The sequence below is a fragment of the Rousettus aegyptiacus genome, unplaced genomic scaffold (genome assembly GCF_014176215.1).
Source record: "Rousettus aegyptiacus isolate mRouAeg1 unplaced genomic scaffold, mRouAeg1.p scaffold_m13_p_1, whole genome shotgun sequence".
NCBI lineage: Eukaryota > Metazoa > Chordata > Mammalia > Chiroptera > Pteropodidae > Rousettus > Rousettus aegyptiacus.
Window position 1 is genome coordinate 44,315,598 of NW_023416284.1, and position 27,318 is coordinate 44,342,915.

Consider the following 27,318-nt stretch of genomic DNA (forward strand, 5'->3'; position numbering starts at 1 on the left):
GGAAAGGATTTCAGAGTCCCAGTTGGTGATCCATCGTGAGCAATGTTCTAGTTAATGCAGTGCCACCGCAGACCCCTTCACCTTGAGTTACCACATACTAAGTCGTGAATGTAGCCAGCAGTATGTTTTTACAGATGGTAGATGTAATCCTTGTGATGATTATGTGAGGCAGCTATCTATCATAGGCTTTCTCTTTGTATAAGGTCAGAGGTAGAAAGTGGGTCTGTCCACTGATTCAATGGAAGAATGTAGTACTTTCTAGATGCAGACCTTTCCCAAGTGCTTGTTTCTTTTCTTTTCTCTCTCTTGTTTTTTTTTCATGGTTGTTTTGCCTGTAGGATCTTTTTCACTTTCCCGTATGGGAATAAGAAAATAGGCTTGCATGTGAGGCAAATCAATTTATGATTGCTTTCTAGATGACAGATGCTTCTCTGTCATCATCTCATTAGAACTTCATCATATATATGGAAGGAAGATCTCTGCCCCCGTTTTGCAGTGGAGAAAACTGAGGCTTAGAGAGATTAATTAGCCTGCTTACTGTTATAAAGGTAGTAGGGAAGAAGGGTTGGTATCCTAAATCCAGGCCTGCTTATTTGCAAAGGCTCTGTCCTTTCAACCATGTCATGCTGGTATAAATGCTTCTTCCCTTTTTCTGGTTCTCCAGGAGCATTTATTGTTGAGTCGAAACTCTTTGGTGCAAGTAACACAGGGGGCCACATTTTTGAGTGGTGTACCGAGGGGGGCTAGGAACCCACCTACTCCCCAGCAGGGTTAGGGTGTGCTTTTGACATTCAGCATATGTTTGCCGTGTGCAAAGACCAGAGCTAGGTTGTCTTCAAGTCTGGCCCAGCCCCCATCGCTGACTTAGAATCTGCTCCATGTTTGATTTTCCCATGCTAGATAGAGGGTAGTGGTTGGATTTTTATGAGAATGCCTCCTCAGGCCAACTCCTCATCGGAAACTTTGTGCTTGTGACCAGTGAAATGAAGGAGTTGCGGGTCCTCTTTGCACTTAGGTAGCAGACTTTCTTCCGGGTGCTTGCTGTGAGGAGTTTTCTGTTGTTTTGTTTTGATTTTTGTTTGTCCCAGGATTCATCTTCAGAGTGTTTCTGCATTCCCTGTTTAGTTAGCATTTACATGTGTCCTCACTCTGAGTTCCTTTTGCCTCATTGAGCATTTTTATTCTTGGCACGACTTATTTCATAGACTGCCTGTCAGAGGTTCCTCCTAATACATTTATCTAATAATTAAATGCTGAAGGAACTGCCTTGAAATTTCCTTCAGGTGTCCTCTGATGGAATTGCGGCTTTTGAAATATGCCCTCAAAGGTGTGCTCTCCCTGGGGAATTCCACTTATCTGAGGCAATATTAATATTAATCTGCTCTGTGAACAGCTTCTTGGAAATCTGTTGATAACCATTTTTTTTTGTCATTTGTTATGTCAGTGTGACAGCCAAACCCCACAAGCAGTTATACAGAGCAGGTAAAATTTCTTACTCTTTAGCTTGACCTTCAATCATTCTGGGACCTGAAGACCACTCACCTTCCCAGTCTCACCTCCCTTTCTCTATAATACACCTTCTACTTCCTCCCAGTTCCCTGACGAAACAGCATGGCATTCTGGTTCCAGCCCAGTGCCTTAGACGAATGAGTTACCGTCTGAGTCGCCTTCCTCCCCTCCATCCTCATCTGTTTACTGGGGGTGGTAATGTCCATCTCTCAGTGCTCTTAGTCATCAGTACAGTTCTAACTGGTGCTCAGTTCTGATCCTTTTCCTTTTTCTGTCTGTCCTCGACTTGGTTGTCTCTTGGCCTTTGCTCTTCTCCTTTAGCTTTAAATGCCCTGTCGTCCACTTCTACCCAAACTGCAATTCAAATGCCACCTCTTGCATAAAGCCTTCCTCTTTCCTGCTTCCAGTCACCTGCATCCATCCCCTCAAGCTGGAAGTAAGCTCCTCTGAACTCCTGTCCACTTTATATTTTACATGCATATGTATATGTGTATGTGTATGTGTGTGTGTGTGTGTGTGTGTGTGTGTGTGTGTGTGTGTATATATTACTGGGTGAGTCTGTGCAATAGAAACTCAGTTAACAGTTATGTTAAAGCATTATGAGAGCTATTAGAGAAAAAACATCAATGACTTGGAAGATATTTTTTAGTGTTAAGTAGGAAAAATGGCAGGTATAAAACTGTAAATAATATAATCTTATTTCCACGTATATGTTCACATACACAAAAACACAGAACTGAAAATACAAAGATATATTGTTCTCTAAAATGGTTACCTTTATTTGTTCTCTTGTTTTATTTTCTTCTGTTTTAATTCCTTTTTCTATGATTTTAGTGAACTCAAGTGCTAAGAAGTGAGTTAATTATTTGCTTTGCCATCTTTATACTACACAAAGCCTCTCCCTGGTTTTAGTCTAGGTTTTCTTTTTTTCTCCCTTCATTCCCAATCCCATCCTCTTTTCTATGCTGTTTGCTTTCTTTCTAGAATGCTCTCAGTATAATTCCTTTGATGTGCCCCAATTTTCCATAATGAATATGCATGACCTCTGTATTATATATATATATATTATTACATAATAAAATATATATTGTATGTGTTATGTAACAAAACACAACAAAAATAACGTGTACTATATATACATATAATATATGTTTTAAAATCTGAATTAAAACCCTTTTTAAAAGTAGAAACCAGAATTCACTTCTCTGTATTGTATCTCCTTTCCTTCCTCTCTCCTCAACCTCACGATCACACACACACACACACACACACGTGAGCGTGTGATTTCTTGACCCGTTGCACTTCTAGCTCTAAAAGCGCAAGATTCTTTATTGCATATCAGATGATCTTTTCCTTGTGCTCTGTGATATATGGTTATGCATGGAGTTTTCACTCAGAGTTGTCCCAAGTAATTGAGTATGGCTCCTATTTCTTCGTACAGTACAGAGTTTTGCAGAGAATGGCCATGACAAGATAGACAGCCTTATGGGACCACCGATGGCATTTTGTGGTGATTTATATGCTTGTCTTATCTTCTCCAAGGCTGGATTCTATACAAGGATATGGCGAGAGGCCCACAGGCTTTAGAGTTAAATTGTGTGTGTGTGTGTGTGTGTGTGTGTGTACACATCCACATATACATGTCAAAACTTACAAATGTTTTCCATTTAAACATGTGCAACTTTTTTTGTATGTCAATGTTATATATGTCAATAAAGCTGTTTTTAAAAAAAGTTAATCATAGCAATGATTGGGGAAAATTATTTTATCTTCCTGGTGTCATTTGAGGCATGAGAATACATTGCTGATATTCCATTGAGTATTTAAAATGTTATGAATCTGAGTTGCTTCCTCTCATTGTTTGAGCAGAACTTCACCTTTGTGGCTGTTTATGTATCTCACTGTGTCTGAAGAAATGAAAAATGCATGGCGTCATGGAGATATTTGGTATATCCGATCTAAGAAACCCTGAGTGAATCTGCCTCTTTGAGACAGTTTCCTTATATGAAAATCGAGAGCAAAAATACCTTTCAGTTTTATTGTGTGGGATACCGTGTGCTCCTAGCATAGGGTTTAGCATGTAGTAAGGCTCCTTTGGCAGATGCGGACCACGTGTGTATGTTGTGTGTAGTGTGTAGTATGTATATATTGACCTTGATCTTGTTCATCAAAGTGCCTGTCCATGCTCCTCTGGCACTGCTCCTCTGGAGAGAAATGATTAGATCTTCCTCTAAGAAGTCTGATTGCACTAGCAGCTCCAGAATTTCTACCCAGAAGGAGCTAAAGGAAGGCAATCTTGTTGGAAGGAGGTGTTGAGAAATGTCACTTAGAGCTTAATTGCATAACAAACAGTGCTTTGCTAAGATTCTCTGTTTATCTGGAGATCATTTGGGAGGGTTGTTACAAGGGTTCTCTCAGTACCAATTGAGACCTCTGTTCTCTCTCCTTTCCTCATTAGATAAAACTGAAATGTTGGAAAGAGGATTTTTCTTTGCAGTATTCATTAAGTGGGCCATTGGTCCTTTGTTATCTCTGTCTTCCATTATGGACAGGGTCAGATGACAATGAGGACGTTTTCTCTGTTTCAGGCAACACGCTGGTAATTAGAGGGAAATGTCATAGTCCATTTAATGTAGTTCAAGCCCTGACCTTTTGGTTAGATAAGGGAGAAAAAAAATTGATGGTCCCTTCCTTCCTGGAGTTAAGAGGCCATGTAGTAAGCAGAACTCTTTCTATTTCTTCAGAGTTCCATTGGAGTGGTGGGGGTGAGGTAGATTCTCATTTCTTTAAATTGATTTGATCATTATTGTTTCACAATGATGAACCTCTTTATTTGGTCCAAGGGTTGGAGGCTAAAGCTGTCTTATAGAGATCTATTTCCCTGGCAAATAATATTAAACAATATCCATATGTTTTATATGAGCATTTATTGGCTAGAGTTTGGATTGGCAATTGTGGCCTGATTCCAGTGCTCCATGAAGGGATAAATATGTTACATCCAAATATGTTACCTGGAATTTCCCTAGCATCGACAGCCCGTTAGTGGCCACCGTGCCTTGCCCTTATTCTACACAGAGTCAGTTTTGGTCTCAATGTGGTCTTCACTTTGACTGTACTTCCTATTCTTTCTACTCATCATTTTTCAAAACATCTTGGATCTTTTTGGGAAAGAGAAGCTAGGAATGGTTACTTAATTAGTTCCTCTTATCTGTTGGAAGATAAAAATTTCTCCCTGGGCTTCGCATCTGTACAATAACACTCTGGTTGAGTTTTACGAAATACCTATGCCTTAGGCAAGCAAGCTCAGGGGGTGCTGGAAGACACAGGTTCTGCAATCAGAAATTCAGAGACATGTGAGGAGATAGCAAAAGCATCTGCTCGTATTTATTGCCTACAGTTAGGCAAAGACTAGGTCTCTGCCAAGGTTGATCTGTTTGGTCTTTCTAGCTATCCCTGCCATCTTCTCCCTGATTCTCACATTCTACAGCAGCCCAGTTTCACATTCATTTATTGAGTGCTTACTATGTGCCAGGAATTGTGTTAAGATTTTAGAGGGATGTGAAGAAGCATGGGATATAGAGCCAGAGTCTCTGGGGGAGGGAAGTCAGACTCATTCACAAATAATTCTAATACAAGTCAGACTCTTCTGAATCCTAGGACGGAGGTGCAGAGTGAGGTGGGAGAATGGGGGCATGAGAGGCAAAGTACAGAGGCAAAGTAGATAAGTACAGAGGCTTTGAATCCAAATGTAGGTCCAATCTCATTCTGTCTCGACTGTTCCGAAAACTTCAGTTTCCTTAGTGAGACTCCCACCTACCACTTTGCTTAGTTGTGAGGGCCTGATTTAGCAGCTTATGGAAGCCGCTTAGCAGAGTGCCATTTCACAGATGGTCTTTTCACAATGATAATAGTGTCAGAGGCTTTTAGAACTCAGGGGACTTAGGGAACCATCTAATTCAGTGCCTTGTTTATATTTTTTGAGGCCCTGAGCCTGTGATTCTCCCATAACCACGTAGCCTGGGAAGGAACTGGGGCCACTCCTCTCATCGAAGTCCTGCAAAGTGGGTATAGAAATACTGTATGCGCTGATTGATTTAATGGTATCAGGAGTGATAATAAAATATTTAGCAACTGATACACTAACGTAAATTAATATAATGTAAGGTACAGCCACCTTTTACTTTCTAAACAAATATTCACATGCGTATAAAACCATTTACCAGGTGATATTTATAGTGCAAATTATTTACCATTCTAATTTCCAATTTTTTTGTTGATTTTGGACATTGTTCAGAGTGTCCTTGTCACTCGCTAAATGATCCTCATTTCTGAGTCATGGTTTGAAATAGGGAATGGCATCAGTTTCTTCCATCAACTTCCCATTGAATTGTCGTGAGAGCCCTGGCATCTTATTCTAGCCGAAGAAGGGCTGAACATGCTGTTGCCTTGTCAGGACTGTGATGCACTTGAACGCCAGTGCTTCCTACTTGGTTTGGACCCTCAATGCCTGAATCATTGGTACCACCTGCTCATGGCCAGTGCCTGCCAGTGCTGAACATCTCTGGAGCCATTGGTGGATGCTGCATATGCTCGGGTGTGTCTGCTTCCTTGGTCTGTTGAGCAGCTGCCAGACCTGTCCTTGTCTAGGGCTGCTTCTGGGCAATGTCATCAAGTAAATTGTAGTTTTAACAGCTTATACATGCTAAATAGTACAGAAATATTTCAATATTTCAAAAACCAGTACCACGTGCAAATAGCATATATCATATCAAATTACTTTAAGATGAGAAGGGAAACCTTAGAGCTACGAGTTATAATTTTAACCTCTGTTAAAAAAATATGTGATTCTGAACTATCAAAAGTGAAGAGTTCAGTATGCTATAGGAAACTCTAAGAAGAGATTCTGTCCTTGTACACATTTACAATTTGGCTTTGTCAATCCTGAAATCAAAGAGCATGGCCTTTTTTTTTTTTTTTTTTGTAAGGCTGCTTAACTTTGCTGGAGACAGCATTTTTCATAGCTTTATTCTTTCTATTCCCCAGAGCCACCTGGTAGCTATCATTCATTAAGTGCTTACAACACACCAGGCGCTATGCTAAGGTTTAAAGAACTTTGTTTTATGTAATCCTCACCAGGATCCTATGTGATATTCTATGAATGCTTCCATTTTACAGATAAGGAAATCAAGACTTTGATCTGTCACTTAATTTCTCTAGGATATATATCCAGCTAGTAGCAAAAGTTGAAACCAAACCAGTTCTAGCTGACTTAAAGGTCCTAGTTTGACTGTGGTGATTTTGTCCCATGGTTGACATAGGAAATGTTGATATTTTTTTCACTATTTTATTTTTTTCGGTGAAATTGTTATTTCTAGTTGGATTTCTGGACATTCTATGGCAAGTAGTCAATCCAGTGACACATTTACATGAGAGCTGAATTTCTAAGAATTAAAATAAAAATTTCTGATGATTTTAGAAAATCTCACTACCTAAAAATCACATTCACATACATGGTCTCGTTTGATCGTTTTGATACCTTGAGGCATGTAGAAATGTTTTTGTTCTGAAGATGTTCTAATATATAAAGGGAGAAGAGGCCTCGGAGGAGTAAAATATTATGCTTAAGGTCACACAATTTTTAAGTGGGAAAACTAAGTCTCCAGTCTGAGATGTCTCTCCACACAGTCCACCCTCTTTTCTCTAAGCTTCCGTGACGTAAGATGAATGGGGAATGAGGTTTAAGCTGTCATTGATTCTGGAAGCCAAGGCAATGGGCTTTCCCATGATATATCTAGTTGTTGTCCCCATGTGATCTATTTTCTGTAGTTGTGTGAAGCCAAGAGCTAAAACATGTGTTATAAACAAGGATGATGAAGCCTTCTGTGGTGATGACACTGATTCTTTGCCCCTTGCCAAGTGTTGTGGAGAAGAAATAGCATTTTCCAGAACAGGGGCTTAATGGTGCATCTCTGCAAGGTCCCTTTAGTTTTGGAAATTTCTGTCCTGCAGTTGCCAACTTTATAGATGTCGGAAAAGGACATTTGTAGCATTATGACACATAACCGCCAAGGAAAATGCCTTATTGGTGAAAAGGAGCACGAAGATGAACAGATCGTCATGCCAAAATTCAGATTATTGGTCATCTCTTATACAGGCTGATCCCGAACACTATGGAATAATAACTCACAGTTACTAGAGCTGCATAACAGAGACTTTCTAGAAATGGGAAAGGGGATGCTCTGAGGTAGTGTCTTTGTGGAGGTTCAGAGAACTGAGGATGGTTGATGTTCTAAGAGCTTGAACCTGTTACCAAGAGTCCTTTCCCTTCTCTTCCCTGTCCTTAATATACTGGGTATTCTGGAGCATTTACATCAGAGTTGAGACAGTTACTACCATTACAAAGCAGGGTCTCAGGTCTTAGAAAAAGAGTCAGGCACTAAAGGATCTTCCTTGCAAGTTCCTAGCCTACTTGGAATTAATCATCCACATGAGTTTACTTGAGGGCTATGGGCAGCATTTGCCAGACCTCACAGGCTAGCTGAGAGACTGTGTGATCATGGACTAGGATGAATTTTGTACAGAAGAGGGAGGTCTCTATAGATACTGAGGGAAGGACGTATTGAGTTTTAATAGCATAGCACTTGGCTGTTGTCTTTATTTTATATAACACCTTAAGCTGTAAAACTAATAAATGTAAAATATACAAAATTTAGAAATTATAGTCAAGCAAATGAACAAAAAATCAGTCATCATTCGCTCACCTAGGTGTAATTGCTATAACTATTTTGAAAATTTAGCAGCTAAGAGCCTGGACTCTGGTGCAGCCTGCCTGGGTACTAATACTGGCTTGCTAAGTGTGGGACCTGGGGTGAGTCAGCGATGTGACTTTGCTTGGTTTCTTCATGTGTAAAATGGGGAATAGCAATGGATCTCCTTCATAAGGTGATTGCAAAGATGAAATACTACATATAAAGAATTTAGATCAGTGCCTAGTACATAGTAGGCATTCAGTAAGTTTGAGTTGTTATTATTATTTTGTGGTTATTAAATCCTATGAATTCTTTCTTTAAACTCAAATATTTTTCTCTTACAAAATGAGATTATACTGTGTGTATTTTATATTCTACTTACTTTTACTTAGCCGTTTGTCATGAGCATCTGTACTCCTCTACAGAGTGATTTAACAGCTAATTATGTGGAATAATAATAATAATTTTTAGTCCCTTGCCATTATAAATAACACCTCAATGAACATCTTTTTGCTAAATATTTACATGCCATCCTTTTTTTTTTTTTTAAACCACAGTACTTTATGGAGGAGCACCCCTTCATAGGGGTCACCAAGTGGAATTATATGCAGCCGAGGGTGTCCCGGGCACTTATATTGTATGAGCAATAGGAGCATATGTGGGGAATAACCACTGTGCATTATAGACTCTCCAGGTAAAGGCCTTTGTCAACATTTCCTTCCTCTTTCACTGTATTTCTCATGGTGTTTTACCCATGGCTGACAAATCAATAAGATGTTTATGAAAAGTAGCCACACTTAACTTTTCCTATATTTCCTGTTACGTTAAGGCAATCAAGACCAGCCTTAACATTTGTGCTGGTCTTCTTAAAAATATATTTTGTTCCAAATAACTACTAAACCACCTCATCATTTTTGGAAGGAAGCTTGATTTAAATAAATGAACAAACACCTAAATAACAGTCCAATGGGAAGCAGAGATTCTGTCCCAGGAGATATAAAGTTTATGTCACTGAGTAAGTGGGAACTGATCAGGTTATACATTTGGTGAGTTCCCATGACTTGAGAGGGATTGAATGCTGCTTGTAGTCTCTAAACATTAGAAATCCCAAGGAAACTTGTTTATTACACCCTTAGAAATGATAGGTGGGGGAAGGTGAGGTGTGGTTCTCTGATGCTTGTCTCAGGTGGGTTTAGATTTTAAAAAGACAAGATATCATAGACCAAGAACCTTTCTGGAGCTTTAGAGGCACAGATCTGGATCTTTCTCTTTGGATGGCACTCTCAGGCTCTCTCGACGCTGTCCCCCTCACTCCTACCCTCTGAGACCTTCAAATTACTGAAGACCCCTTGTTAATCCCAGGCTGTGTTCTTCCTACTGGGTGCCATTTTGGCTGAAGCATTTAGAAATGTGTCAGAGGAGACAAGGGCTGGATTCCTAAAAATGCAAGTCTTAACCATCTGGTCAGGGATGTTCTATAAAGGGCTAGGTAGTAAATCAGATTTTGTAAGGGCTCTGTCATAACTACTCAGCTCTGTTGTCAGAGCATGAAAGCAGCCATAGACAAGATGCAAAGGCATGAGCGTGGCTGTGTTCCAATGAAACTTTACATATAGACACTAACATTTGACCTGCATATCGTTTTCACCTTATTAAGCCTTATTCTTCATTCGATGGCTTTCAGTCATCTAAAAATGAAAAAGCCATTCTTATTTCACAGACTGTGCAAAAATAGGCAGCGGACCTGATTTGCTCCACAGGCCGTAGTCTGTTGACCTCTGATCTATAATCATTGTGTTTTTTTCTACATCACTTTCTGACTGCACCATTTTCCTCTTTGTTGTATCGTGTTTTGAAACCTCTCTGTCCTTTTTTTCAACTAGCCGAGGCTCAACTATCCTTTGGAGAATCTGTGCTGTGGCCCTCAGTAGCTCATCAGGAAAACCCAGAATACCTATCTAAAAGAATCGTTAGGGCAAAATCAGATATCCTTCTCTCTTTTGTGTCCTGGCTAGTTTGACATATAATTTGGATATATGAAAGTACAGATGGACTCTGTCAAATAGTTCTGGTTTCTGATGGGTTCCAAGGCTCTAATGAGCAGATTTTGCAGCCTGAGTGATGTTGAGAGTCTGATTTTTAGATAATCAAGGATATTTATATCTTTTAATAGGTTGGTGCTTTGGAATTCTGTTCCAGCATGAAATTGAGAGTCAGAGGTCTGAATCATCAATTTGGTGTCATCTCTTAGAACAATAATATATCAGAAAGATATTCTGGCTGGAGGGTAACTTACATTAGAAATGGGGGAATTATAATCATTTTATGCTGCTCTGTCCTTGCTATATTTAAAATGAAAACACAATACAGATTTTTACATGGGAGTATGTTTAAAGGGAGATAATGTGCCCTATGGCACAGGGGAACAGAACCTAAGAGAACATTCTCAGATTTGTAGCTCTAGACCTTGTTTGTGGAGCTGCTCAGTAGACCAGTTCCTGGCATTTTATTGAGGGCCATGAAGCAGTGGGGGTGACAGAAGCTCCGACCTCCTACATAAAGAGATTGGTTTGGTTGGTCTGACAGATGCAGTGATTTATGAGATTGCTTGTTAAGGCACATCTGCTGCTGAGCACCACCAGATGAAAGGCATACAGGTGGGAGGTGGAAAAGATCAGGGAATAGGAGAGGGAGGGCTGTGTATAAGGCAGGTAAGGATCATCCTGATTATAGCTGTTAGAATCGGGTGCTGATATGGAGCTGCAGAATAGTGCAAAATGGTAGAAGTAGCATAGACTTGGAATTGCACAGGTCTGAGTTTGAATCCCTGGCTTTACAATTCGTTAGCTGAGCTCTTAGGTGAGTTGCTTCCCTTTCTTTAAGCCTCCATTTCCTCATCTATAAAATGGACATCATAAACTCTTTCCCTCTCCCACTGTATGAAAATGTACTGACATAAAAGTCCAAGTGAAGTTCTTGGTGCACAGGAGAGCTCAGTAAGTGGTAGACATCATTAATGTTTTTTCATTGTCCATTCATTGATTATTCATCAGCATCGATTGTTCTTTGCAATTTCTAATAGAGCCTCCTTTTCAAATAGATGCCTGATAGTGACTGAGGCAGCACAGGATAGAAGTACGTAACAGTCAACATGTATTTGTAGGTATACATATGAACATCTAAGTGGCATGTAGGAGTATAATAGGTACCTCAAGTATGGCTTAAAGTACCGCTGTCATGGCAATAAACACAATAAAAAATAAGCCACTTCACTAGTAATTGAGGAAATCACAAAATAAGATCAAAAGGGAGATATTGCTTCAGACTTGCCAGATTTATAAAAATTTTAAATCTGACAAAATCAAGTGTTAAGAAGAATATAGAGTGAGGGAGCTCATATGAACTACTAGTAAGAGTTTTAACTCATATGACTACTCTGGAAAATGATTTGTCAATATCTAGAAATTTGAAGATGTGCATATCCCATCTACTAGCAAGTTTCACTCCTAAATATAGCGTAAAGAGAATCTTCCATACGTAATCACATTGATGTGTTTATTAACTGAATTATTTGTTTTAGCAAGCAACTTTAGTGTTCATCTTAGTGGGCAACCTTGGTGTCCAACCTTAGTGGGTAATGGATGCATACTTTAGGTGAGCGAAAGTTACATGTGGTGCCAGCATAGATGAATGTTAAACAATGGGGAGTGAAAAAAGTTGCAAACAAAAAACCATATGCATATATTTCTATAGCATGGAAGTATGGAGAACAATATGGATACCTACGTGTGTAACAAAAGTCTAAAGAAATTATTTGGAATGATAAATATTAAATTCAGGGTAGTACTAGGAGAAGAAAGAGGGATGTGGTTGGAAAGGATATTTAGAGCTCAAATTCCAACTTCGCCATTTAATTACTTGCTGTATACCTTTAGACAAATTTCCTAACCTCAGTGCTTCAGTTCCCTGATCGAGGAAATAGGGTAATAAAATTACCTACCACATAGGTATGCTATGGGTAAATGAGTGCATATAGATAAAATGCTTAGAATAATATCTAGCAGATTCTATATAGTACTATATAAGTATTAACAGTTATAATTATCACTTGAGTATTATATTCTTTTTTATTTTTTAAAAAATCTTTAAGATTGTAATTTTTATTCATAAATGTTTCAGTATTCTAAAAGATAAGGACTATTTTTAATAACTATAATATCATTATTATACCTTAAAATTAACAATAAATCCTTAATATTAAATTCTCAGTAAGTGTTCAAATTCCAGTTATCCCATAAATTTCATTATTTTTTTTACATTTTAGTTAGAATAAGTTCTATACATTGTGCTTGGTTAATTAACCTTGCCATTAATTTTTTAGCTTTATTAAACTATAATTGATATACAAAAATTATACACTTTTAATGTATACATCTTGATGAGATTGGACATATGTATAGGCTCATGACACTGTAACCATGACCGATGTACTAAACACATCCATTACCTCTGAAAGTTCCCTTGTGTTCGTGTGTGTGTGTGTTTTGGTAAGAACACTTAACATGAGATCTGTCCTCTTATCGTACACAATAAGTATTGCAATTAATAAAACGAATATATGTCAATCTTGCCCTTTGCTATCATGTAGTTGAAAAGTGAACAAAAATGAAAAATACCATCAACATAGGAATTTGGAGTGTGGCATAAGAATAGTGTAAGTATAATCTATTGCCCCTAGATATATTAGGAACTATGCTAATAGCTTTATATGCACTTATTTAACCTTTCCCCTTTGAAGCTGGCACTATTCTTATCTCTGTTTTACAGACAGGAAGAAAAAGGCTTAGAAAGACTGACTTCCCAAGGTCACACAGTTAGGAGTAGCGAGGCTGGGTCCAGAACCCTGGTGAGAATGACTCATGTTCTTGTATAGCCTACCTGGTCATTGTTTACATTAGCCTTCTACTTCCTTACTGTGGCAGTCTTTATAAGCTAAACCGTGCTGTGGTAAAGAACATCCCTAAATGAGAATGAGGTAGCTCCTAATAACAAAGGATTAATTCTTCCCTATGCTGCATATTCATCAAACGTTAGGTGGGAGTTCTTCAACAAAGCTTCTTACTCAGACACCCAGGTGGTACTGGAAGTGACACATAACACCCTAACTCACATATCATAGGCTAGAGCAGTGGTTTTCAGTCAGGGGTAAGTTTGTCCCCCCAGAGGACACTTGCCAATGTCATGAGATCTTTTTGGTTGTCAAAACTGGGTAAGAGGGGAGGGATGCTATTGGTGCTATCAAGTGCAGTGGTCCCTAAACTTTTTGCCACTGGGGACTAGTGCTCCTATGAGAATCTAATGCCTGATGATCTGAGGTGGAGCTGAGGCGGTGATGCTAGTGCTGGGAAGTGGCTGTGAATACAGATGGAGCTTTGCTGCCTGCCAGCTGCTTACCTCCTGCTGTGCAGCCTGATTCCTAATAGGCCACAGACCCGGTACCAGTTCTCAGCCCCTGGATTGGGAACCCTTGATGTAGTGGATAAAGGCCAAGGGTGCTAAACTCCCTACAATGTACAGGGCAGCACTCCCACCCCTGAGAAAAGAAATATTTGTCCCCAAATGTCAGTAGTGCCAAAGTTGAGAGACTCTGGGCTAGAGCTAACCACAGGGTCCAGCAAATACAATTTCATGAAGATGTGAGGGAGAAGAGCATGAAATACTTGACAAATTACACTAAGGACCACCATGCTTCTTCAGGCCTAAGAGCTGTTATAAAGAACCGTCAAAAGATATTTTTCCATGACGAAAGTGAACTATCACTTTGAGGGACAGCCACGGTTTGGGTCTTCTAACACAGTCAATTCCATCAAAGGGCAGAGGAGGCGCCCTTTTTTTTTTTTTTTTTTTTTACTTCTAAGCTGTCTGATGCTCCTCAGCAGTCCCTCTGGAGCACCACTGTCCAAAAGAATTGTAATGAAGGCCACATATATGATTAAAATTTTTCCGATATTTATGTTAAAAAAGTTAAAAGGAACAACTGAAATTAATTTAATAGTATAACTTATTTAAGTCAATATATCCAAAATACTATCTTTTCAACATGTAATCAGGGTAAAAATATTATATTTTACCTCTTTTTTTTGGTGCTTGCTTTGAAATTTGGTGTGTATTCTATACTCGCTGTATATTTCAATGTGGACGAGCCACATTTCACGTGCTCAGTTGGCACGTGTGACTAATGGCTTCAGTACTGGACAGGTAGCGCTGGAGGCTTCTGTTCTTGGGACTTAGGGAGGCACTTGCCTTAGTCTCTGAGGACAAGTGGCATCGCTGTAACCCAGAATCAATAAGTTCTGAGAGTGGGACATAAGTTCCGGGGATGTTTGCCTTAGACTCACGAAGACAGTCTAGGAACAAAGAAGGATTGGTTTTCTGTGTAGTCTGTGTCGTCACCTCCTTTTCTGTTTTTCATTGGCAGGTGCCTCGTCTCCAGACATGGAGCCCAGCTATGGGGGAGGTCTCTTTGACATGGTGAAAGGAGGTGCAGGAAGACTCTTCAGTAACCTAAAGGATAACTTGAAAGATACCCTCAAAGACACATCTTCCAGAGTTATACAATCTGTTACCAGGTATGTATGTTCTTCCTGGTTGAGTCGATGGACCTCTGTTCCCCTAAAAGATCTGGTCACCTGCCAGCTGCTTGTCTGGCTCAAAGACTGTCAGTTTTGTGATGTAATTGCATGGGATCTGGTTGACTGAGCAATGTCAGTGAAGCCATAATGTTGAGTCCTTCAGAAGCTACCAGCATAGGCTGGGAGGACTCAGCATATTGGTCCATGAAGATTATAGTGGTTGCCATGCCTGGCTTTCGAGTCCAACATCCTGGGTTCACATGCATAATCTGCCCATGTTAACCATGTGACCTAAGGCAAGTTAATTACCCTCTCTGAGCCTTACTTTTATACCCTGGTAAGATTCATGTCTTTGGATTGTTTGAGAATGAAATGTGATAATAATGTTACTGCAATCTGAATAAGAAATACTCATGGATTACAGTCAAAACAGAATTTTGTTTTTGAATCTTAATAGCGCTTTAAAATTTATTTAGTAGGAGAAGTTTTCTACCCTTCCATTATATGGAAACTTTTACAAGCAGGCCTTATGAATTCTTTCTTTATTCTTACTTATTAAAAAGTTCTAGGGTCACTTTAAGTTTCACAATGTGTAGTTATAAATCAGAAATTGAGATGTCAAGTACAATATCTTAAAAATTTTAATCCTTGTTTAAAGGTAAAATTTACCCGTTACCTCTAATTCCCAACTAGGGCTTGGTAGGCAGAAAGAGGATGTCCTTTGTTCTTTCTCCATCTCTTTCTCCCCTACCTCCTAGCTGCTAACCGAAGCTATTTCCCTATAGGCAAAGAGGTTGAAGGAATCAGTGTTAATAAATAAGCATTGTTTTTTATTTTGAGTGGATTCTGTTTATAAAGCCGCATCTACAAAGTGTATTGGGGTGTACCAGTTGGAGTGGTAGATTTAGGGTGTGAGCTGTCTTCTCTCAACAGTGCTTCCTTGTTAGAAAGAAAGCCTTGAGGGAAGTTATAATATGCCAGCTAGACTGGAGCTGTCCCAGGTGATGTGGGCAAGAGATTGAGAGAGAAATCTTGGCGTATTTGGATCAATTTAATGAATGCCCTTTCCTGTTTTGCTTTTAGCTACACGAAGGGAGATTTAGACTTCACTTATGTTACCTCCAGAATTATTGGTAAGTTTCTCGTGTTTATTAACTATTCAAACTTAGCTTTTAATTGCTGCCCATCATGACCTGTTTAACCTATTTTCTTTCTGTGTGACCCTCCCAGTGATGTCCTTTCCTCTGGACAATGTTGACATAGGATTCAGGAATCAGGTTGATGACATTCGAAGCTTTTTGGATTCCAGACATCTCGACCACTACACGGTGTACAATCTGTCACCTAAGTCTTATCGAACTGCCAAGTTTCATAGCAGGGTAAGGAATTTTAGCTCTGGGATCACACAGTTGAAGACATAATGGGGTATTTTTTCTCTTAAGAGCTATCCTCAAAGCCTTTGCCCTTAGATACAAAAAGATGAAAAACTATAAACTTTGGACATTTCTAGCCACAAAATATTAACGAGGCTGTAACGAGATATTCTAAAGATTTTCTCTGGGTGGAAGACATTTGCAGGAAAGTTTATCTGTCAGTGAAATATCTAATTTAGGGCCTCGAATTAATTGTGGTTGTTGCTCAGTTGTTAGGGCACATTGCCGTGAGGCTCAGATGGAGATTGAAATACTATGTAAGGCATTTGGCCACCTTTATACTGTAACACTAATTATGCCTGTAATCTTTCTTTATTTCTACTTGGGCATCATGATGAGTCAGTGAGGCTAGACCAATACAGACACACCAGTATTAATGGAAATAGCTTTCTGACATTCAGTAAGAATGCTTCTTTCATAAATGAACATAGCACATAAACAGTCTATGCTGTAGGTTTGGTAATACTATTACTAATAATAGTAGTTAGAGTAGCAGCCAATGCTTATGGAGCACATACACTGTGCCAAGAACTTTACATGCAATATCTCATTAAATTCTCTCACTAGTTCTCTGAGGTAGATGGAGAAACTGAGGCACAAAGAGGTAAGGTAGCTTGCCCACCACACAACTAGTAAGGAGTCTAAAGCTTGTGTTCTTAACCATTACCCTGGGCTGATTGTATCATGTGGAAAAGCTGGATTGTCCTCTTAAGGAGCTTTTGGAACTAGGTAGAGAAATCTTCCTGCTCTGGGGCTGGTTAAGGAGCTATGAGAGCTGGTTTTGATTTGAATCTGTTGTCAAGCCTGGTATTTCTGGCTACTGAATTCTTGATTTACTCACTAAAATAAGGCTTTTTCTCGTGCAAGAACATCTTTAAATATTTTGACTTAGTCTTTATCTGTGATTGGTTCTGCAACTACATCTGGATCTGCTAGTAAATAGAAAGAGTTTTCTCTATACATTGGACCCTTTAAAATTGAAACTTGCTTTGAAATATGTAAAATGGTAGCTCGTTATCCATGCTGTGTATCTAGAATTTCAGCTTTGATGCCAGAACACATTGAGCTCCAGATTTCAGTTGCCATTGATAATCTCTGGGCCTCCGTTTCTAGATCAGTAAAAAATATGAACAGGTTGATCTGTATGCTCTCTAATGTTCAGTAAGATAAGGGAGAGTTTTGTTAAAGACTCTTTCCTTAGTGTTCCTGAAATAAAAAGAGGTGACCCAGTGGTTCTTAAACTTTAGTGTACATCAGAATCACCTAGAGGGCTTGTTAAACACTAGGCCCAACATTTCTGATTCAGCAGGATGGATGTGGTGAGAATTAGCATTGTTAACAACTTCCTGGATGCTATTCCTTTGTCACCCTGGGGACCACTCTCTGAGAACTGATAAAACTGTTCTGAAGTGGTTTGGTCTAAATTGCCATTCTATAATGCAGCTTGTTAAAATTTTCTAGGATTATCTGCCCCTCCAACTCTTGTTCCATCTATTACCTAATTCAGGACAAGTGAATTAATGTCAAGCAAAAATGTGGGTAGATATTCTATTTCTAACTCAGATGCAAATCTTTTGAATTGATTTTTTCTTTTCTTGTTTGAAGATCAGTGCCATCATTTTTTATAACTGAAGGACTGTGGAACATCCTGCATAATGTTTCGTAGAAATTTTGTTTGATCTTGGAAGATCTGTTATAGTCTTGAACATTTTTACGCAGGAAGTAAAGATATAATATCATTATAGAAGCATTCATACATATGAAGATATCTCTTTGGGTAGTATTTGTAAAAGCAGTCAATATAAAGATATTTAAAGAAAGGTATCTATTGGTGTAACTACATATCTTGTGATCAGTCTTAACAATCTACCAAAGGAACCAGGAATTACATATTGAATTACATCTGCCGCAGGCTGCTCTCACTTGCCCTAGAAGGGCAGGAAGCGTGTTTATTTTATTTGCTACCTAGAATAATGCCTGGCATGACTAAAATGTTTCTCAGAAGAATGAACATGTCAAGAATTGTTAAACACATAGATATAAAAGAAATATTTAGTTCTTGTTCTCAAGGCACTTAAGCCTAGTTGGAGAGAGAATCGAGGACATTCTAAATACAATAACCTGGGACAAATGCAAATAATATGTATAATATCTTCTGAGTGAATTTAATGAAGGGAGACAGCAGTGAGAGCTGGATCTTGAAGTATGAAGTAAGCCTTGAGTAGGGGAAAGGTATGGGGTTATTTTTTTCCCCGTGCAAATTGTAGAACGTGTCTTACGAGATTCTTCATGATCTGGCTTCTGCCTGCTTCCCCAGCTTCATCTCTCACTGTTTCCTGCTGTCCCCAAACCCCATGCTCTTACCAGGAGAGACACACACTGTCTTTTTATCTGAACTGCTCCCTCTCCCTAAAAAGCCACCCACTGCCACCCCCCAGCCACTTCTTCATTAGCCTAACTTTGCTAAGGGGAGGATTTCTACATACCACAAGGCTTTCCCAATTCATTCTCTTGAGGATACAGGATTCCACAATGTCTTTAGCCCTTTCCAGATAGTTCCAGAACGAAACTAGACCCTCTGACCTAGCTCCTGCAACCCTTGGTTGCATATCAGGTAGATAGTCCAAAAACTTTAGTATGTCCATTTTAGCTCTGTTTTTGATGTGGCTTGTTTTCAAGTTCCTACACCCTTCTCTCCCCATTACTAACATCGTGAATTGGTTTGAATCTCGTTACATTAGAATGGTTCTGTTGCTTCTCATCCTGCAGTTCATGAAGACTAGAACAATTCTTTCTCCTTTTAGGTCAGTAGAGTGCTAGGTCTGCAATTAAGTGTTGTTTTAATAAGTGTATATGATAGTCTTTCATAAATACGAGTGCTGGAAAAGACCAAATAGGAGACTGGTCTTATTTATAGACTCACAGGCATGCAGCTCTGTTTATATCTATCTCCATGCCTTAAAACCTAAACTCAGTCACCTTACATTTTTATTGTGTGATGTATATTTGGGGATACAGGTGGTAGTGGCAAAGATAGGCGTCCTGTTTCCAGGAAGATTTTGTTTGCTGATGGCATCATTCTGTATTTTGATTTGCTTTTATACTTATCATAGGTTGATAAGGATAATATGCAATAATCAAAAAAGCAGTTTTCTTAGTACTTGTATACATAACAAAGTTAAAATAGGAATCTGCGTTTTAGTCTGTTTTAACAGAGGATTTATCTCAAAACAGCACATGGTAGATAGTCCTACATTCAGAGTAAAGTGCTGGAATACCTGTTCAGAACTGCAGAGGAGGTACCGAATGTTAGTTTTTGTATTCTTCTTAGCCAGTATGCACCTTGAGGAACTACAAAGTACTGATGCTGATGATAAAGTCCTAGAGAATAATGAGATGCATCATCTAAACCAGATGTTCTTAACCTGTGTTAAAAAGACCTGAGTCCACTCTGTTTAGGTCCATGGTTGGGCTTCAGAGAGTTTACCCATCGGCTTCCATTCTTTTGCTTATTTTTGTTTTTTTTTTTTTGTTTTTTTATTATTGTGGTAAAATATACATAACATAAACGTATCATTTTAGCCATCTGTAAGTGTACAATTCTGTGGCACTAAATACACTCACAAGTGTTGTCTAGTTATCACTACTATCTATATTCAAGTCATTTTTTCATCATCTCCCAAATAAACACTGTATTCATCCACTCCATGAGTGTGTGTGAGTGTGTGTACACTGGTTCAGTTTCTGCACAGAAGGTTTCTAGTTGTGTCCCGGAATATCAGGAGCTACTGCCTTATACAGTTCTTTGTGTTGCTACTGGCAATAAGTGGATGAATGGCCATCAAGTCTAGTTTGGCTCTAGAATTCTTATATTCTGATTAATGCTATTCTGATGCTACCTTTAAACGTTCTTCTCCCTCTGCCGAACCCGGAAGGAAGGTATACAGATGGAGCCCATTAGTAGCATAGAAAAAATAAAACCGATTGTTTCTTTTATACTCTTCCTTCATTTTGACTCTTTCTAAACCACATGATCTTAGAGAAATTCTTCCCTTCTGGGAACAACTTGATGTTTGGAAAATATATTATTAACTCGGCATCATGATTGTTTGAAGGTCAACCTTTTTTCTCCCTTTGTCCTCCAGAGTTTGCCAAAAGTCCCGTCGTTTCTGCTTTGGTTCGCTGCTTGATAAAGGGAGTTGGCCATAGAGAGGTGACCTTGCAGCTTATGCTTCATCTTTCCCTCTGCCACCATGTATCACTGTAAGGACAGGAAATAATTGGGTAGAAAATAAAGTCCTTGCCTGAAAAGCAGAGGGCCAGGGATCTCCACATTCTAGATCTGCAGGCTTCAGTGAATTTAATGTTGTAATCTTGGTAAAATATAGCCATCACATATAGCCCTACAGAATGTACAATGAAATCGTAGTAAATCATCATCAGACAGTATGATATAATAGAAAGTACACAAGTTTTATTATTTTTTTTAATTGAAGTAAAATTTATATAATAGACACAAATTTTAAACTTTAAAAATTACCGTAGGTTCATGCCGCAGCTATTTCTCTTCCTGGGTAAGTTACTTCATCTCATCCAAGGCTCAGTCTTCTCCTGTATAAAATAGGGATGGCAATAAGAATACCTCTCTCACAAATACATGGAACGTTTTCTGTAGGTTTACATAAGGAATAAATTTGATATCAGTGTCTGGCCTAGAGTAGGTATTCACTAAGTGGTAGCCATGGTTAACATTGGTAATAATAAAATGCTACAAGAAATAATTGACTGAAATACCCTTGTCCTCTAAAAATTATTTCAGATTCTGAAAACACTGGATATGGCTCTTCAGTCTGATTTTCCATAGTACCTTTTGCTTGTATGCTCAGCAACAGGGATGCTTATGTGGTCTTATCTCGTGCCTGGGGCGACAGAGAGTTGAAAAATTGAATGGCATCCAGCCCATGTGCTATTTTGGCCTCTTTTCCCCCTGGGTGGTATCATGGCAGCCATGTAATCCATCTGGCATTCTCTGATGCTCTGGAGCTCCAGGAGGTGTTCAAAGGGATGAAGATGGCATAGTGAAGTGTCATGTGCCCAAAGACTGTGTTTACTGCAGGAAGCTGTGAATCGCAGAGAGCTAAAGAAAAAAATATGCATTCCTTTCATTTATGCCTTAATGCTTTTTTCCCCTTTAAACAGAGCACATGCTTTTATTTAAAAAAAAAAATTTAAATAAGAAGTTTATTTAAACAACAATATACTTGAAGGGAAAACTATTTGGGATTAATTTCTTTTAAAATAATTTATACCTACTTAAGGGCAGATTGCTCTACATTTAAGAGCTACATACAAAAATGTTATAAAATTGTCCTTGGTTTTATAACTATAAAGAGAAACATTAAAATTCTCCAACTGAACAAGGTATGCAAGGATTTTTATGTTGTCCTTTTTTTGTTAAACAGTGAGAGTAAAACGACTTACTGAAATATAAAGGTAGGAGCAGAATGAGCATGCCCCTAATGGAGACAGGGGGTATTTTCACAGAACCAGTAATTTTTTCCTGTCCCATCTCCATTTGATGTCAATCAAAACATACCATTGACCATTTAGTTAGATGTATGTGCAAATGCTTGTGCACATACATCAGTTACTTTATGTACAATAAAGGAATGGGGAAGAGGAAAGTAAAAGAATGGAGAAAACTAAAGTAGTCAGGATGTGTTAGAACCAAGTTGTGGATTTCTAAGTGAGAATGTCTTCTTTGTCAAGAGGAGCAGAGTTCTGGAGTAAAGTAGCAGGTTCTCTGTTTAGTAGACATCTCCTGCCTGCTGCTAGAACGCATCAATTGTACCTTCATCCTCCGTTTCCAACCGTGCAGGTGTGTCTATTTCATTGAATGGCTGCCCATCCAATGAGAATCTGATCTGCCTCATTGACAAACCCAGTCATTCACAATAGGCTTTCATTGGTTTACTAAGTGGTGTTTGCCTCTTCATCTTAAACTGCGCCACAGAACCATCCTGCCCTGCCACCCTCAAATTAATACAGTCGTTCTCAGTCTCGGCTCTTTCTTTGGGCTTTTCATTAGACATGGTGAGCGCCAGAGTCTCCTCAGCTGCCTCACAGAAGTGGTACCAGGTCTGCACTGAATGAGCACACAAGCAGCACCAGGAACAGCAGAAGCCAGAGCACATGCTTTTAAAAAATTGTAATTGCATGTTTGCTTAATGGTGTATAATTATATATATCAAGTAAATATGTAATTATGGAGCACTTTAAATTAATATTATTTACTTGATTGATTTAATGATTCTGGAGCTATTAGCCTATTGTGCTAAGAACAATTTAGCCAATTTTTAGCTGAGACTCATTACAGATATTGACATATAGTGTTTGTATGGGTGACATACAGTTTTTAAAAGGTTTAAGAATATTTCCCAGAAAAACAAATTTCCCACACTTTTACATGGTTGTGATCTAAAAAACAATGAAATCGATTCACCTATTCCTTCTTCAAGATATTGCACATATAGACAAATTTAATTACATGAAAAGATTGCCAAGTGAGATTCATTCTTTCACTCATTCATTCACTCAGCAAATACCTACTGAGCACCTGCCATTCAACTAGTACGTGCACACTGTATTTGGGTTACAAAAATGAATAAGTTATGGTCTCTCTTCTGATGGGGCTTAGTATCTAGAATGGAAATAGCCATAGAGAGTTAATTTGAATACAACTTGACAATCAGCTGGCGCTTACTGTATTTACATTGTGTTATATAATTCTCACAACAATCTCGTAATGCCCATTTCCACTTTAGAATTGAGACTTGGAGAGGTTAGTAACTTGCCTAAGGTTAATTAGGTAATAAGTGGTAAAGCCAAGGTGAAAACCCAGCCTGTGGGCTTACCTGTGTTGCTCTAGGTAAATGGACAAGGGATAGGTACAAAGGTGACTAAATTGACTAAATAATTCTGCCTGTGGGTATTAGAGAAACTGTCAGAGACAAGAGAACATTTGAACTTGGATTTTGAAGGATGAATAGGGATTTACCAGGGAAGAGAAGTCATTGCAGATAGGAAGCAGCTTGTACAAATGTACATTTTGCAGTTTCTCTGATGGCAAAATTTATCTTCCCAATTATCATCCTTATTATTATTTAAAAAAATTAGTGTATCATCTCCATTCCTTAAGAATACATCAGTGGGGAATCTATCTGGGAATAAAAAGGACAGAAACAGCTCTGAATTGTGTCGGGTAAAAGGGACAACCTGTTAAGTTTGTATCAACAGAGGCCCAATACTGGGTCACCCTGGATTGTTTTGTAGCTATGTCAAGCATTTCAACTATTGTTTAATAAAACACATCTGTCGTTCCCAAAGTATAGGAAAACGGGTGACCTGGTAGGTTCCCTGCCAGTACTCTACAGTTGTCTTGTAGAAAAAAAAATGTTGCAAATTAACCAAAAAGAATGCCCTTTTTTGACAACCCCAGAGAGAGAAATGCTACATTTGTTTTCAGATGTCAGTTCTACCGAGACCACACATAAATTCCCATTTATATTTTGATTGTTTATTATCTGGTTACCAGAAAAGGGCAGACCAAACAGATTGCTTCTAGTCCACTTTACCCACTGTTAAATATTAGGAATTTGAGACATTTGAGTTTTCTTAGACCAGTGGTGTTGGTGATGCAGAACACTTTCTGATGACACCATGCACATAAAACCTGTTCTTTCTCTGGAGTTTCCTACCTCGGCGGATGGCATCTGCTCCTATTTTTAAAAATCTAGCCATTCAAGCTGGAAGCCTGGAGTCATCCTTGACTCTTTGCCCCTCTTCTCTTTCTTAAGTATACCCCTTGACGCTCATACACTGCCACCATGTGATCAATCAACCATCTAATCTTGCGTTAGGTGTTCCACTTCCTCTTTGTTTCTTGAATCTCTCAAATCTTTTTGTACCCACTGCTACTCATCTAAGTCACCACCATCCCTTACACAGACTCCTCAGCAGCCTCATAACTCGTCTCCCTGACTCATGTCATCTACCTCCATTCTCTATACTGGTTCTCGAGACATCTTTAGAAAATGCAGATCTGAGAGTCACTCTTTTCTAAAAATACTTCTTTCAGCTTCTAACAAGGCCCTGTATGATCTGACCCTTTAGTTTATACTCTCACCATACAGGGTTTCATTCAAACATTTTTTCAAACATTTGGCTCTTATCAGACCTTAGGGCTTTGCATTGGCAGTTACCTGATAAAATAATAATAGCTAACATTTATTGATCACTTTGCATATGTCAGATATTCAGCTAAGCCCTTGAAATAGATTTTCATGTAATATCCACAGACCTGTCAGGTAGGTAGATAGGTAGGTAGGTAGGTATCATTGAACACATTTTATGAAGAAAGGCTTAAAGAGGTCCCAAAGTTTGTCCGAATTTAAGATTCTCTTTATGTTTATTAATTAGTGAACATCTAAATTGAGTCTCATGCCTAGTATTTTGAGTGGAATGACAATCTCGACCAGTGTCCTGTTGTAGCACAATGATTTATATTCAGAAGACCAAGTTACAGTGCTGGTACTGACCAGCAGTGTGATTTTAGACAAGACAACCTCTGAGAGCTAGTTTTCTCATCTGCAAAATGGGGACCATATTAATACCTGTCCTATGTGATTGTCGTACAGATCAGAGCCAAGCAGAATTCTTGGAACATAGTCGATGCTATGTAATATGTTAAATGAATATGTGTATTAGATGAATGAAAATGCTGAAGGTTGGCCCCACGAAGTTGGGGGCCCTGTCGTTAAAAGAGAAATAAGAGCCCTGAACAAGGTTTGGCTCACTCTGCAGCACTCTTCATGTTATCATGAGGGTTGGGATAAAATTAGGAATAGTTCAGGATTTGTAAGATAAACCCGTAATTAAACCTCTAGTAGTCAGATCAAAACATTTTATTAATATAGAAATTAAATTTGGAGCTTCGTGCAATGATGATAGTATTATAGCCAATGAGATTTGCCTGAGGCACAATTATTGCTAATTGAAAAAAAATTTGGGGTATCCTCACAGAATAAAAAAAATCCAAATATGTAGTTTAAGTGGTCTAGTAGACTTTAAAATGTATTTCAAAAACGTGTTTTCGTACCTTTACTGAAACAGAATTTTTTAATTAAAAAAATTACTGGACTTAACAACTCTTCTTTCTGTGTTTAAACTCTGTTCGTGACTCTTCCTGGCTGTATTAAAAGAGAATAGAGGATCACTTCCAGAAGAAGGTGTTTGGTGTGATGCTGTTTATGGAGTGAAAGTCACGAGGGGAATTCATTTCCTTTTACTATGTTCCCTTAGGTCTCAGAATGCAGTTGGCCCATTAGGCAGGCCCCCAGTCTGCACAACCTCTTCGCCGTGTGTCGGAATATGTACAACTGGCTCCTACAGAATCCCAAAAACGTCTGTGTTGTCCACTGCTTGGTGAGTGATTTCTGTCGTTGTTATTGTCTGTGGTACTTCACTACGGCTGGCTCTGCGCAGACCGAAAACCTGGTAACATTTAACTTGATCTTATAATTAATTGACCTCCTACTTAGTTTAGGAATTAGGTGATCTGAGGGATGACCTTATTACTCTTGTCTTAAAATTTGAGTACTGGGAGAGGCAGATATGTACACAACCTACATCATGCAGGGCCTCCAGAATGTGCTAAGTATTACAACAGAAGTAGAAACAAGAGCTGTGGGTGCACAGGTAAAAATGCCGTTGCGTTTTTTTGTATGAATAAAGTTATACAAATACATTGGAATATTTGTTTTTTCTTTTTAAAATAATTTTTTATTAATTACAGTTAACATACAATGTTAAATTAGTTTCAGCTGTACATCACAGTGCTTAGACATTTATATAACAGTGATCACTTCACTAGGTCTAGCACTCATCTGACACCATGCATACTACAAAATTATTGACTATATTCCCTATGCTTTCCTTACTTTCTGTGTTTTAATAAAAAGTGAAATTAAAAGACACTCGTGCCCTTGTAAAGTAGTCACACAGATTGATTGTATTTTACTGAAATTCCCAGTGGGACTGGTGACTTTTCTGACCACTGACTTCATAGAGTCCCTTTCCCTAGCCCCTCCTCAGGAGGCCTCTTATCTATTTTTTAAAACTCAAAGCTCTTTTGAGCATTTTCATGAAATGGACATTCCCATTGTATATGTAAATGCCTCTGTGGCATTTAATGCACTGCGTCATCACACTGGTGATCTGCCTGTTTCTACTACACTGTGAGAACTATGTCTTCTTCACCTTTGCACCCCAGCTATGAAAGATTTTCATAAGAGATTGACGACATAAACAAATGAACACACAAATGGAATCTGAACATAAACACTAGAAATAACCATTGCTTCTATAAACTTCAAAGTACATATACTTTTTACTGTGCTCTCACTTGATGATTTTCCCCCTGCTTGAGAGCCAGTTGGCTAAGAGGGAAGAAAACCGAAGAATATTTTTTCTTTCCACTGCACATCCCCAAACTCTTGGCAACAAAGGAAAAACACTTGGTGTTCCTAGGAGTTTAATGTTAAAGGCCCAAGGCTTTTCCTTTTGAAGGCATAGCAGATTGTAAAACAAGACAGGTTACTTTTAGGCACCAAGCAGTCTTTAGACACATCGGCGATTTTCTTTTCACTTAAGACTTTCTAAAATTTCGGAGGGCCTAGGTCTGTTGGCTTTGTATGCAGGATGGCTCAAGACAGACTGGAGGCTTTCAGTTGATACAATCTTAAAGAATAAAAACTCAATGAAGAAGAAAATAGAAGAGGCGGACAGATAATGATGACTCTAGGTTGCTTTCGAGACTCCCTGAAAAAGGACATGCATAAGTTGAAAGTCTGCAGCAAGTCTTTGTGCAATAGAATGGAAGCTGGAGGTGGGAGCTTTTATTTTTATCCTATCTACACTGCTATTTATTGAAAATAA

At 38.6% G+C, this 27,318-nt stretch overlaps 1 protein-coding gene and 1 pseudogene across 7 annotated transcripts in view; one reads left to right on the forward strand and one right to left on the reverse strand.

Annotated features, from left to right (window-relative positions):
* The window catches only part of DNAJC6 (DnaJ heat shock protein family (Hsp40) member C6), a 130,537-nt gene that overhangs the window by 75,601 nt on the left and 27,618 nt on the right, over nt 1–27,318 (forward strand). For all 7 annotated transcript variants that reach the window (XM_016159151.2, XM_016159149.2, XM_016159150.2 and 4 more), the window contains exons 2-5: nt 14,737–14,887; nt 15,974–16,023; nt 16,121–16,269; nt 25,684–25,806. In XM_016159151.2, coding sequence (XP_016014637.1) covers nt 14,737–14,887; nt 15,974–16,023; nt 16,121–16,269; nt 25,684–25,806 — 473 coding nt within the window. The remainder of the gene's footprint in view (nt 1–14,736; nt 14,888–15,973; nt 16,024–16,120; nt 16,270–25,683; nt 25,807–27,318) is intronic.
* Nucleotides 22,131–22,415, reverse strand: LOC107517951 (annotated as a pseudogene).